This window comes from Malassezia globosa, assembly GCF_000181695.2.
Source record: "Malassezia globosa CBS 7966 chromosome Unknown mgl_sf_4.1, whole genome shotgun sequence".
Lineage (NCBI taxonomy): Eukaryota > Fungi > Basidiomycota > Malasseziomycetes > Malasseziales > Malasseziaceae > Malassezia > Malassezia globosa.
Window position 1 is genome coordinate 446581 of NW_001849869.1, and position 13884 is coordinate 460464.

General features: G+C 55.9%; 5 protein-coding genes across 5 annotated transcripts; 3 read left to right on the top strand and 2 right to left on the bottom strand.

The window, feature by feature from the left end:
* Window positions 1-220: 220 nt before the first annotated feature.
* MGL_1969 (uncharacterized protein) lies at window positions 221-1183 on the bottom strand (the record flags this gene model as incomplete). The annotated part of the gene is made up of 1 exon (XM_001730918.1): window positions 221-1183. The coding sequence occupies one exon, from the start codon at window positions 1181-1183 to the stop codon at window positions 221-223; it is 963 nt and encodes a 320-aa protein (XP_001730970.1).
* Window positions 1184-1561: 378 nt separating this feature from the next.
* MGL_1970 (uncharacterized protein) lies at window positions 1562-3014 on the top strand (the record flags this gene model as incomplete). The annotated part of the gene is made up of 2 exons (XM_001730919.1): window positions 1562-2950; window positions 2997-3014. 2 exons carry the CDS (start codon window positions 1562-1564, stop codon window positions 3012-3014), a joined length of 1407 nt encoding a protein of 468 aa, XP_001730971.1.
* A 1317-nt stretch (window positions 3015-4331) lies between these two features.
* On the top strand, window positions 4332-7261 carry MGL_1971 (uncharacterized protein; the record flags this gene model as incomplete). Its single annotated transcript, XM_001730920.1, has 2 exons — window positions 4332-5666; window positions 5852-7261. 2 exons carry the CDS (start codon window positions 4332-4334, stop codon window positions 7259-7261), a joined length of 2745 nt encoding a protein of 914 aa, XP_001730972.1.
* A 393-nt stretch (window positions 7262-7654) lies between these two features.
* On the bottom strand, window positions 7655-9844 carry MGL_1972 (uncharacterized protein; the record flags this gene model as incomplete). The annotated part of the gene is made up of 1 exon (XM_001730921.1): window positions 7655-9844. The coding sequence occupies one exon, from the start codon at window positions 9842-9844 to the stop codon at window positions 7655-7657; it is 2190 nt and encodes a 729-aa protein (XP_001730973.1).
* Window positions 9845-10086: 242 nt separating this feature from the next.
* MGL_1973 (uncharacterized protein) lies at window positions 10087-13464 on the top strand (the record flags this gene model as incomplete). The annotated part of the gene is made up of 1 exon (XM_001730922.1): window positions 10087-13464. The coding sequence occupies one exon, from the start codon at window positions 10087-10089 to the stop codon at window positions 13462-13464; it is 3378 nt and encodes a 1125-aa protein (XP_001730974.1).
* Window positions 13465-13884: the final 420 nt, after the last annotated feature.

The following is a 13884-nucleotide window of genomic DNA, read 5'->3' on the forward strand; positions in this document are numbered from 1 at the left end:
CCCACGGCATAGTACAGAAGCCCAAACATAGCACCCCCTAAATGCGCCATGTGATCAAACACACGCCATCCACGAACTATACCCATCACATCCAGCAGTACGAGGCTGCCGAAGCCCCACTGGATAGGGAAGGAAATCATTGGAAGAAATACAATGCTTCACCGTTAGTATTCACATACATATATATATATACGCCTTATTGAGCATACTGGCATATACGTTACCTTAGCTGTACTTGAGGCATCGTGCATGCACACAAAGCAAAAGCCGCATAAATCGCACCACTTGCGCCAAGGCTGGAACGGCGAGAGAGTCCGGCACGTTCTGCAGGAGTGAGTGAAGGCAGCCGCCAACGGAAAGCAACAGCCAAGTGACTCGCGAGAGAGGCAAAAAGCCCAGCGGATATATAGAATGCAAGAAATTGCGGAAACGTGTCAGCTTCGGGAATGTTTCCATGGGTTTCGTTGCGAGGTAACGCTTGAATTGCACTACTTCCAACAGACCACAGGGCTATATTGTTGAAAAGAAAATGTGGGAACCATTGATGACTCGAAACAGACGTTAGTAGTGTAATGACGCGAACTGAGCTCGGCCGGTGCACAAAATAGCGCTGCATCCAAGCGGAAGTACCGAGAGCGGGTGATAGAAGCCATGCGACGAAAACTGCTGTGTTGAGTGCAACGAGTGGCACAGCCGCTTGTTGGTACGTTGGTAGAGCCATATACGCATCGGCGATACCCTCGTACACGTCGAGACCTACTTGGCGGACAGTCTGAGGAAATGCCTGTAAATATTGGACAAGGCGATGATATCCACCAGCCCAACGCTCAGCATGTTCGTCTTGTACCAGCAGCTCAGAATTCCGCCGTACGCCAAGAAGAGATGATAGTGAATACAAAGAATGAGATCCGTGGAAAAGACGCTCATTTGAGTGAGTCGACCAGGCCGCACAGCTTGTAAAAGCAAGAGCAGATGTTGTAAGAACAAATCCGATGGCCAAGCCTATGCTTGGAGTGTGAATGCGAAATACCATAGGCCGCCGATGAGGCGCCCCATTCATATTGGGACGTGCGCGGGATAAGCGCGAGAGTCGCGAGGGCCATGTCGATACGTGAAAACCACGGATTGCGTCGACATACGACCACGCACGATGATGGCAGTTTTGAATCAGCACGCGCCACATGCCTTGGTCGGTGGGTGCGGGTAAGAGGCGCCTTAATGCACGACGCGTCGATAGAAAGCGGTCACTGACAATGATGCCCTGGGTGCAGGAAAACGTGGAGGGAGGAAGAACAGCAGCTGCCAGTTGCCTTGCAGGGCCCGATCTGTGCGATAAAAAGAGATCGAATCGCGTGAGTGGCGCGGGGTCGGCAGGCGAAGGAGGCGGGGGGAGAGGAAAGCCTCGCAGCCGCGCGCCAATCCAATGGGGTGCCGATCTAGCGACAGAGGGCGCAAGCTTATTGCACCCGTGCGCGCATCCGAACTTGCCACGCCCTGGCCTGGAAAGCCGTAGTACATGAACACACGCATCGGTTCTTTCCATCGAACGACCGTCCGAGCGATGAGCACACGCACTAGCAAGCCGACGCGGTTCCTCACGCAGCCATCGAAGCGTTTGTACGACGAGCTACACCGTGGCACAGACGTGTGGACATTTTTCAATCCGAGTGTGTTTCCCGAGGCGGTGAATCTAGGCCAGGGATTCATGAACTGGCGGCCACCGACGTTTGTGCTAGAGCAGCTGCAGAAAGAGATGGTGGAGCGGACGGATGTTCATCATTACTCTCCGGCGCGAGGACGACCGCGCTTGCTGAAGGCGATCAGCGATACATTCTCACAGAGCTTTCACAAGCCTGATGCAGTTGGTGAGGCGAAGATGAAAGAGGGCATTGTCGACTTGGATGCACAAGGACTTCCAAAGCAGAGACCAGCCTCGGATGCGCGACTTGATCCCACGAGCGAAATTGTCGTGACGGCCGGCGCCAACGAGGCTATGTACTGTGCGACGACGGCTTTTCTGGAGGAGGGCGACGAGGTCGTGATTATGGAGCCGGTCTTTGATCAATACGTGTGCGAGACCACATTCAATGGTGGAACGCCAATATATGTCCCTATATTGCCGCCTCAGTCTGGGCGACATGCGCATGATACGCAGGAAAAACCGCTCGCCGTGTCGGCGAATGAGTGGACATTCGACTGGGTGGCGCTAGAAGAAAAACTTGCTAGTCCCAAAGCCAAGATGCTGTTCCTCAATACACCACACAACCCAATCGGAAAAGTGTGCACGCTGGAGGAACTGCAGCGTCTCGCGCAGCTGTGCATAAAGCACGATATCCTCGTGATTGCCGACGAGGTGTACGACTGTCTCACGTATGAGGGACACAAGCACATCCGCATAGCCTCGATCTCGGGCATGTGGGAGCGAACGATCACGGTAGGAAGCGCTGGTAAGTCATTCGCATGCACGGGGTGGCGTGTGGGGTGGGCTGTGGGACCGGCCCACCTCATGACCCCGCTACTGGCCGCCCACGTTCGCCTGACGTTTTGCGTCAATTCACTCGCATCCGAAGGAACGGCGATTGCTTTGGAAGGTGCGCGCACGAACGGGTTTTTTGAGCGCCAACGCCAGGAGTACGAGGCTCGGAGACAAGAGCTGATCAATATGCTAGAAGACGTGGGGCTGCCATATACGATTCCTTATGGAAGCTACTTTGTATTAGTTGACGCGACCAACATCCAAATCCCAGACGACTTTGCCATGCCAGAGCAAGTGCGTGCAAAGCCGCGCGACTACCAAGTGTGCTGGTTCATTGGGAAAGTATGTGATGTCGTCGCAATCCCTGCAACAGCATTCTACTCGTCAGATGGCTCGGCCCTGGGCGAGCGATTTATTCGGTTTGCCTTTTGTAAAGACGGCCAAATTAGGGAAGCGGCGCAGCCTCTCCAACGAGTACGTCCCCAACAGCTAGTGTGATGATGACTGACGATTTTCCCAGTTGCGGTCGTATATGTAAATACTCTTTGCTCACAGCGGAAACATCCCGACGATAGCAGCACGCTACACCAGCAGGCTGGTCGAATGATGTTGGGGCAAGTGACACAAAAAAATTCGGGTAGGTGGGGGTCGAATAAGGCTATTTGTCTGTTGGGGTGGAGTTTCGTTGGCGCTGAGCTCATGTGCAGCGCTGAGTGGCCGAGTGGGGAATGATATACCCCGCCTGCCACCCCACACAAAGATGCCCCATCCAAAACAAACACAGATGTGCCCACTAAGAAATGAGGGAAGAGGCGTAGTAAGCAAAAAAAAAAAAATTGCACAGAATTCCCCCATCCTTAAGGCGTGGCGGCGAGCCAATGCGTGTGTCACACAGACAAGTGACCCATCCAGCCTATAGGAATTGATTCGTAGCGACCATCCTATGTCGGATTCGATTCTAGACGATCCAGATAGGCTAGGCTTACGAGGCCGATCGTCCAGACTGGATGGTGACAGGATGCGCAAGCGACACAGTTATCGCCCACACGCAGAGATAGGTCGAGGATCAGGGAGAAGCACACGGAACGGCATGCATGACGAAGGCCATTACAGCAAACGTCGCCCCAACAAGGGGAAGAGTCGTTTGACCGGTGCTCTCGTCAATAACGAAGAAGACTATCGCACTGACCTACTCACCAAGCCGACGATGTCCCAAGCGCAAAGCCGACGAAATGAAGCAGATCAATCTGTAGGAGTGTCATATGTCGATGATCCTCAGAAAGAGCGCATGCGTCATCATCGACATCGACACAAGCGCCGCGATGTTCGCTCAAGGCGCTCGCCGGTCTTATCGGTCTCTGACAATACCCGTAATGCTTACGAAGATGCCAAAGGGCTAAGATCTTCCCGACATGGATCGCGTGCAAACGACTCACGCTCACGACACGCACCTCGCCATAGGGCCAGTCAAGCTCACGACACACGCTCGTCTCGCTCCAAGCCACATTATACAGCCGCAGGTCGGTCACACCATCGAGATCATGCGCGGGAACGACATCGTGAACGCGAGCTAGATCGTGAGCACGATCGTGAGTTGGGACGTGATCGTCGGCACAAGCGACGGAGCTTATCGTTCGCGGACGATCGCTCGCGGGTGCACGCATCCCTGCAACGACATCCACAAGCGTTAAGCCGTGAGCGAAGCGTTCACAGCGCTCGAAGTGGTCAGAGCGCACTGAGCTACAAGACGGATCGCAGCGCACGCACGGCACCGAGTGAATTGGATTCAGTGAAGCGAAGCACGAGCATGTCCGGTCGGCGATCCGAGGAACCATATTCCGCACAAAATAGAATCATGCCGTCAGGGGATCCCACACTCCAGAATGAGCCTCCTACGCCTGCAGCAGCCGCGACGGCGGCAGCGCGCGTAAAAAGTGACGCCCAAACGGGTCTAGCGCCTGCGCGGCGCATGATGCTGTTCCGCGCTCTGCCAAAAATACCCACCCTGCGTCGAGATCCCGTCAAGATGCAGCGCAAGTTTGACGCGGCACAGCTCAGAAAGCAGCAGAAGGAGCAAGCGCAGCAGCGGAAGAGGGAGGCGGCTGAGAAACGGAAGCAAGAGCGTGATAAGTATGCACAGAAACGCAAGGTTGCAGCGCTTGTAGAGCAGCAGAAGCGGGACGCAGAAAAAGCTCGGCGGCAGCAAGCGAAGAAAGATGCGAAGCAAGAAGCGCAGTATGCCAAGAAAGCCAAAGCCAGTGAAGCGTATATGCTGCTACAGCGGCAGCAGCGGCAGCAAGAGCTGGCTGAAATGGATCGGAAGCAAAAGCGATTGCTAGCGATCACGCCATTTCAGCAGCGGAATGCGACACTGGATCACCACCTGCTGACGCCGACGCAACGGCACGTGTTGATCAGATCGTTGGTCATGATGCAGATGCAGCATGAGTGGCTGTCCCTCGGGCAGCGCGGTGTCATTGCATTGTATGGCTATCCATTCACAAAGGTGCAGCGCTCGCACCGAACCAGCTGGGCGGTACCGTTCTCACTTTTCGCAAGGCAGCCGCAGCAGGCGCGAGCGGACGACCCGCTAGCGGCGGCGGAGAATGTGACGCCGTCGAACGAGCCGTTACTGCTCCGCCACCTGTTCCAAACGCACGTGCGAACGTTCCCTGGGCTCTGCTCGGCGCCTGTGAGCTACTGGCAGAGCCGGATCCAGCGGCTGATCGACGATTACGTGTCACTTGGACTTTCGACGTCACGCGAGCGTGGACAGCACGTCCTCTCGCACATGCTCACACTCGTCGGCACGCAGTACATAGGCCTGTTTTTTGCACGCGGCATAGGCATCCGCGGCGCAGACGAGCTGCGCGGACCGGGCATCGGCGAGCCAGGCACGGAGGAATGGGGCGTTGGCAAAGGATGGGGCAGCGGCACCGTGAAGCGTGGCATGGCGAAGCCGTACGTGCTGAGCGAGAAGGATCATACGTTGATTGAGTCGCTGTACGACGGCACGGACCTGCGTGCATGGAAGGCAGCCGGCCGCGAATCGGCGCGCATCCAACACGACTGGGCTGCTTTCAAGGAAAAAATCATCGAGCAGGAAGACGGACTCAACGAGATGACCAGCTACTTGACGGTCAGCAACGTCAACAACCTGCCTATGGAGCTGCAAAACACCGAAGAGTGGGTGCGAATCCACATGCCCGTGATCATGCACTGGCTTCTTTGGTTGAATCACCCTCGGCAGACACGATCTTCGAGATTGTGCGTGTCATCCACAACCTCATGCCATACTGGACGGTGCGCCAAGCCCTTTCCGTCACAAATGCCAAGAGCATGGTGCAACTGCTCCTCTCGATCTTCTTGGCGCAGCCCGCTGGCACCGACTCACTGCTGCAGAGGATCATCAGCTCGGCCATCTCACGGGACGTGTCGACGATCCAAAACCATGTTGTAGAGCCCCTCCGAAAAGAGCTACCGAACATTGTGCTCGTGAACAAGATCGAGTTGTACGTGCGTGACCGCACGGCCGAGGATGCGGTGCGGATGGACGAGGACACAGATGCGACGGGCAACGACATGCTTACGACGATCCTGCTGTCGAATTGGGATCCCTTCCTCGACATGGACACGCAGGACCATGTGCTTGCGATGCAAAAGGCATTTGCCGCGTCGCCCTATCGCACGAATCTCGACCTTGCGTACCCGTCGTCGACGCCGCAGGGCCGCAACAAGCCGCCGATCCCCATGTGGGACGCCACAACCGTGGACATGTCGAATGCACGTGAATTCGCACTGTTGAAGCTACTCCTACGCGCTCTGCTCGAGAAGCGTGACCGCACGAACCTGGCCAAATGGTTCGGCTCGAACGTCTTTGTGCACTTCGTGAAGGACTCGCTCCAACATGTGTTCTACACTGGCTTGCAGGAGGCATCGCGCTCGGCGGATCTAAGCGCACGGCTTGCAGATCTGCAGAAACTGATGGAAGACTTTATCGAAGTGCGCACGAACACGGACAATGGGATTGAACATTGGCTGGGCCTTTCGAACAGGCACCATCAATCGATCTACTTCTTCTTCCATGAGATTGCACCAGTGCTTGGGCCTGTATGGCGCTGGTGTCAGGAAGCGCTCGATTTCATGTCGCTCTCGACGAGTGATCCGCAGCACCCCGACGACCGGAGCGCACAGGACATCGAGGTGAATCTCGATGAAATGCTCCAGGACCAGCGCTTGACGGAGGCTGACGTTCAAGACATTCTGAGGGAAGTCGACGACATGATCGTATACAGCCGATGGAGTAAAATCCGGCGCGAGCTCGAATACCGGCGACTGTTCCTTTTGTCACAGCAACACAACCATGATGGCCATGATGATTCGAGTATGAGCGGCATGTCCCAGGCCATGCGCGAAGACATGCACGACATCGACGGTCTGATGGCCGAGCTCCTGGAAAAAGAGGGTGTGCCGATCGATGATGGCACCTGCGACGACGTGCGTGGAACCGAGCGGCGGAACATGCCTTGGGCCTACTTTGATGTTGTTGATCCACTCGGCCAAGCGATCATGGCCGAACCTGAGACAAAGCACTCCTTCAAGCCTACACGAGTGTCGCCACGACCGCCATCGCTGTTCCATACGCGCAAGCTCTTGCCCATGTTCCGTGAGCTGCTGGTGGCCGAGCTGCCAGACTGGCTCGATCCCGACTTGAATGGCCCGCCACTGCCCCATGCTAAGCAGCTAAGGCTCTCGTCCTTGCATGCACTGCGCCAGACCCGTTGAACTAGGCCAGCTTCGCTCACACGCCTACCACTCCGGCCACCCCCCTCCCCCTGCATGCTTGCATCATAACTCGTATGCGGAATGTCGCGTGTCATAAACCAGGCATTTCCTCCATGTCGCTTTGGGGCCTTGCGATGTTGTACTTTTGACTGATGGTTTGCTTCGAGGAGGCAGATCCGTTTGTGCCGGCGCTAGCGACGCACGTGCCGTATACCATGGGCTTTCAGACGCATCTGTCCCTCTTGACCGCCTCGACAGCGGCAGCTTCATACCCCTCTCTCTACTTTTGGTCGGCACCTACCTCCTCGACCCTATTCAGATAGTAGGGTCGTTTTCTAGATATTTATATATAAAGACATTCGCTGCAGATCCTACGCCGATGGGGCCTCGTCACTAAGATGCCGCTTGTGTTGGCGCTGATGCTGGTGCTGGTGCTGGTGCTGGTGCTGGTGCTGGTGCTGGTGCTGGTGCTGGTGCGGGCGCCTCTTTCGCGGCAGATGACGCTGGCGTCGTCGAGGAAGAGGCCCCGGCCGAGTTGCGTCCACGTCCACCACGTCCACCGCGTCCCCGGCGTCCTGCACGTGGGCGGTGGCTGGAGGACGCTTCGTCCGACTTGGCATCCTTCGGAGGGCGTGTCTTTGGACGTGAGCGCTCAAGTCGCTCCAGTGTCGGCACAACGCTCGTGTTCTTGATCGTGTTGCCCTGGCACTGCAATGCATCCTTGGCCGCCTCCTCGCTCTTGAACACGACATGCACAAAGTTGCGCATGCGTGGCTCGTCCTTGTCATTCGCACGACGATCGCGCTCTGACGGGAAGAACTGCACACGCATAATATTCGCTGCACGCTCGCCAAAGTAGACGCGCACATCCTGTTCAGATACAGGATGTGCATCGCCCAGGTGACCAAGGAACAATGTCGCGAGAGTGGTAGCGAGCGATGCCGACGTCCCTGGTGAAGCAGGAGCCGCTGCCGCGCCCATCGTTGATGACACCCCTGGGGCTGCACTCGCGCCTGCGCCTGGGCGGCTCGCATGGTCCCGCGGCGCTGGAAGAGCAACTTTGACAGGAGGCATAGAAGCACGTCCGCGGCGCGGCGCAAAGCTCACGCCCTGGCTACGGAGCTCAGTGCTGATGCGGCCGTGAGCCACATCCATCACGAGCGATCCAAAGCTGGCATCGGGCAAGTTCCAATGCCACATATTTTTGAACGCCTCTGCACGAGTGGCAACAGGCGTTGTGTGTGCCGCAGCGTAGGCAGCAGGGCCAGATGTTGCGCCTACAGCTGGTACAGCTGGTGCTGATGGCGCATGTAGCGCAACATGCAGAGCATGACTCAGGAGCGTACGTTGCGATGGATCGATCGCTGACTCTACCTGCATTCTCACCGCGTCCCACATGTCCTGGAACTCTTCCTTCGCCCGCAGGATCTTGGCGCGATACGTATCAAGTTGCCCATACACCCCAAAGTCATTATAGCTCATGCCGTATCGGAAATGCAGGCCGCCACTCATTGTGAAGTCGGCCTGCAGTGCATGTGCAAGCTGGTCCACAAGAACGTCACGGCCAGGACTTGCATACGACACAAGAATCCGCACATCGGCCGGGTCATACACATGCTGCGCTGTCTCGACAAGCTCACCAATCTGCAACATGGTCGTCCACATCGTGCCCTGACCGCCAGCCATCGAGCCCGTTGCTGCGCCGTGGTCGAAGAGCTTGTGCGGAACGACAGCGCCACCCAATCCCAAGAGCCGCACGCGCAAAGCGCCAACATCAATAGCGTGTGACGTAGCTTCGTCGATCAAGTGCAGATTCGGCACTTTGTACTCACCTGACCGCACCCGCTCCACAACGTCCACGTCCTCACATGCGCCATATACCGTAAACACAGGCACCTGGAGCGAGAGTTGGCCTGAGAGCAGCTGCGGGAACTCTGAGAGCACTGCCTCCCGCTGGTGGTCAGCGAGCATCTGCCGCAGCGTCGTAGGCACAGGCCCATTCGTCAGCGGCGGGTGTGTCTCGCGCGAGTCGCGGCTGTCGAGGAGGACAGAGCGCAGCTTGTTCGACATCAACGGCGAATACTGTACAGCATGACGCAGCGTACGGTCGCCCATGCGCCCGATCGTGTCCGGCATGAAGAAGCCAAAGTCGCCCGTATGCACGATTGCTGCTGCTCGTGTCGCGTTGGCAATCTCATTCAATTGCTTCATATTGCCACGGATGTCAGACACACAGGCAATGCGCCCTGCAGCGCCGTGGATAACGTGGATGTTCGCGCGCACACCACGTCGAGACGCCATGCCACTGGGCGCCGACGACGGAGCAGCGTCCGCAGCCGACTCCTCGTCGGCGCCACTGCCAGATCCCTTACCCGCTCCGTTCGCACTACTACTACTGCCACCACTGCCGGCGACTGTCGGCAGACCCGCATTCATGGGAGCTGTGCCAGCGGATGCATCAGCGACCGCGGATGACGGCGACGTCGCTGCCGCCACGGGCATGGCTGTGGCCGTGGCCGTGGCGGCTGTCGTCGCCGTCGTTGGAAGTGGCGACGGCACATCTACACCATAGTCGGTACGCATCCTTGCACTGCCTCCTCCTCCTCCTCCTCCATGAGAGCCCAGGAGGAATTTTTTTCCAGTGTTATAAGCTCGCGTCGGCGGTGCAGCTCCTGCATCCATCTCCAGACAAGCAAGTCAGGTACACACCCACGTAATGGCGATGCAGACGTCTCACTCTCAGTCGTGCAAAAGCTTCGGCCGTGAGTCACGTGCACCAGCCCAAAATTCGTCGACACGATGCGTACGTTTCGTCGATCGCGACGATGGGGAAGAAAAAGGGCGGTAGCAGACGTGACGACGACGATCCGTTTGCGGATCTCGGCGAAGACGTCACTCAGAATAATCTGCAGCCTGAGGAACCTGAGAAAAAGGCGCAGGAATCTGTTCCAAACGATGCGTCGAACGAGTCCAAGGGCTCTGGAGCGCCAGAGAAGCAAGAACACGATGCCACGCCAGCATCGGCAGGAGCCGACGCCGGTGGTGGTGGTGGTGGTGGTGGTGGTGATGCCATGCAGTCTGAGCCAGAGCCACCGCGCCTTTTGACCAAGAAAGAAAAGGAACGTTTGAAGAAAGAGCGTGAGAAAGAAAAGAAAAAGGCGCAGGCTGCGCAGAAGAAAGCGTCTCAGCAAAAGGACACACAGGAAGCACCATCAGATAAGGGCACCAATGCCCCAGGTTCAGCAACGCAACCAAATGCTAGTGAGCCTACCGATGGTTCAGCATCTGCACAGGCAGATGCAAAAATTTCGGGTGACGATAAGGGTGGAGATGCTGACGCCGCCGCCGGTAAAGACGACGACGATGACGATGAAGGAGCTGAGGCGCCTAGCTCAGCTGCCGATAAGAAGAAGAAAAAGAAGAAAAAGAAAGCTGCGCCAGAGCCTGCTGCTGCTCCGCCCAAGAAGGCGCCAAATGCAGCCATTGCCGCTCTGCAGGCTCGTATCGCTGCGCAGAAAAAGGCTGAAGAACAAGCGCGTGCCGAAGAGGAAGAACGTCGTCGGCTCATTGAAGAGGAAGAACGAAAGGAGCGTGAAGAAGAAGAACGCAAGGAAGCTGAGCGGCTCCGTCGTAAGGAGAAAGAAAAAGCTAAGCGAGAACAGCTGCGTAAAGAAGGCAAGCTGCTTACGCCGAAGCAGAAAGCGGAGCTCAAGCAGGCCGAAGCACGAAAGGCCGCTCTTCTGGCAAGCGGGAATATTTCTGTCGCGGCTCATCAGGCACCTGTGCCAGCAGAAAAGTCACGTCGTGTCGTGTATGATAACAAGAAGAAAAAGTCTCAGAAGAAACAGGAACAAGAGCAACCCGAGCGAGAACAAGAACAAGATGCCAAGTCAACGGCGGCAACAGCACCCGAACATCAAGCTGAGCCTGAGCCGCCTACAGCACCGGCGTCCAAGGAGGATGAAAAACAATCAGCGGAGGACGATGATGTCAAAGATGATTGGGAGGCAGAGTCTGACGATGTGAAAGATGACTGGGAACAGGAAAGCGAAGAAGAAGATACAAAGGAAACGCCGTCCAAAGGCGGTGCACCTGCTAAAGACACATCTGCTCCTGCTGACCGGAAGGTCGAAAAAGAAAAGGTTGGGCAGGCTCAAACTCCAGCAACATCCGGTACAAACAAGGAGAAAGAAGAGAACGGCGAACAAGACGACCACGACGATAAGGAGGACGATGACGATGACGACCACGACGACGACGATGACGAAGAGGATGACGAGGAGGATGACGATGATGACGATCTCACAAAGACACAGCGGATGGCTCTGGAGCGCCGTCAAGCGGCAGAGCAGCGCCGAAAGGAACGCACAGAAAAGGCGTTGGCCGAGCGCAGCGCAGATCATCTTCGCAGTCCCATTTGTTGTATTCTGGGTCACGTCGATACAGGAAAGACCAAGCTTCTTGACAAGGTGCGTCAAACCAGTGTGCAAGAGGGTGAAGCTGGTGGTATTACGCAGCAAATCGGTGCAACGTATTTCCCCGTGGATGCACTGAAAGAAAAAACGTTTGTCCTAAACAAGGGCGAATTTGATTTCAAAGTTCCGGGACTGTTGATCATCGATACGCCCGGGCACGAGTCGTTCACAAACCTTCGTTCTCGCGGCAGCTCACTTTGCAATATCGCAATTCTCGTCGTCGATATCATGCACGGTCTCGAGGCTCAGACACTCGAAAGTTTGCGTTTGTTGCGCGACAGGAAGACGCCGTTCATTGTCGCACTCAACAAAATCGACCGTCTGTACGACTGGAAGGCAACGCCCAACAACGCTGTGCAAGACTCTCTGGCCCAACAGGCGGTCCACACGCAGAACGAGTTTGACGAGCGTGTGTCAAAGATCCTCCTTGCTTTCAATGAACAGGGACTGAACGCTGAATTGTATTACAGAAACAAAAATATGGGTCGCTACGTGTCGCTTGTGCCGACCTCCGCTCACACTGGTGAGGGTGTTCCAGACTTGCTCCAGCTGCTAGTGAGTCTCACTCAAACACGTATGAGCCGGAACCTCATGTATCTGTCGGAGCTCGAGTGTACGGTGCTGGAGGTCAAGGTCATCGAAGGTCTCGGCACAACCATCGACGTTGTTCTGTCGAATGGTGTGCTACGCGAAGGCGACAAGATTGTCGTGTGTGGTCTGAATGGACCGATCGTCACACAGGTCCGTGCTTTGCTGACGCCACAGCCTCTGAAGGAGCTTCGTGTTCGTGGCGCATACGTACACCACAAGGAAGTCAAGGCATCCTTGGGTGTGAAGATTGCTGCGCCTGATCTCGAAAAGGCTGTCGCCGGTTCGCGTTTGCTCGTCTGCACGCGAGACGATGAGGAAGAGCTTCTGCGGGAAGAGGTCATGAGCGATCTCACGACGCTCCTAAACTCCGTCGATAAGTCTGGCAAAGGTGTGTGTGTGCAGGCGTCGACGCTCGGATCGCTCGAAGCCCTGCTGGAGTTCTTGCGGGTCAGCAAGATCCCCGTGAGTGGTATCAACATCGGACCTGTGTATAAGCGTGATGTAATGCGGTGTGCGACAATGCTCGAGAAGGCACGAGAGCTCGCATGTATCTTGTGCTTTGATGTCCCGGTCGACAAAGAGGCAGAGCGTCTGGCTGATGAGCTAGGCGTCAAGCTGTTTACCGCCGACATTATTTATCACTTGTTCGACAGTTTCATGGCATACAGTGCCGAGATCATGGAGAGCAAGAAACGCGATGCTGCGGGCACGGCCGTATGGCCATGCCGCCTGCGTACGATTGCCGCATTTGCCAAGCGAGATCCAATCATCCTGGGTTGCGACATTGTCGATGGCTCTCTTCGGATCGGAACGCCTCTGTGTGTCGTCAAGGCAGATCCATCGACACGAAAGAAAGAAATCGTGCCTCTAGGACGCGTTTCGTCGCTGGAAATTAACCACAAGCCGCGTAATGTCGTACTCAAGAAGGATGTTGGCGCTGGTGTTGCCGTGCGCATTGACCCTGACCCTAATGAGGCACCCAAGATGTTTGGTCGACATCTGGATGAAAAGGATGAAATTTACTCGTACATCAGCCGTTCGTCTATCGATGCACTCAAGGAGCACTTTTGGGACGGTGTCTCTATCGAAGAAAAGCGCTTGATTAAGAATCTCAAGGGTCTCTTGGACATCCCCTGATGGCCGCCACAGGCCATGTGTTGCGCACGGTCATATTAGGGTGTCGTGATAGAGGACGTGAGCATATATACGTCTTGGATAGTTTGGCAATGATTGCCACATCCCTTTCTGCTCCGTATTTGGCGGAATTGTAGCAATGCACTGCAGCTAGAACCATACACTGGCGATGCTCTCGACGTTGCCACGCGCCCTTCGACCATGCACGTTGGATTGTCGCTCCTGTTATCTTTTCGGTATCGGATTCCGTAATTCTTGGCATGGGTTAAAAGAACGGCGCATACGGAAAATCCGTTTAGTCATCGAACGGACGCCGCTCGCGTACGAGTCATACTCTTATCAGAACGTCGAAACAATTAGTTCCTCTATATCTCAAGATAACGCCTGCCAACCATTCGTGCTATGATCGGTCCTGTCCAGCGC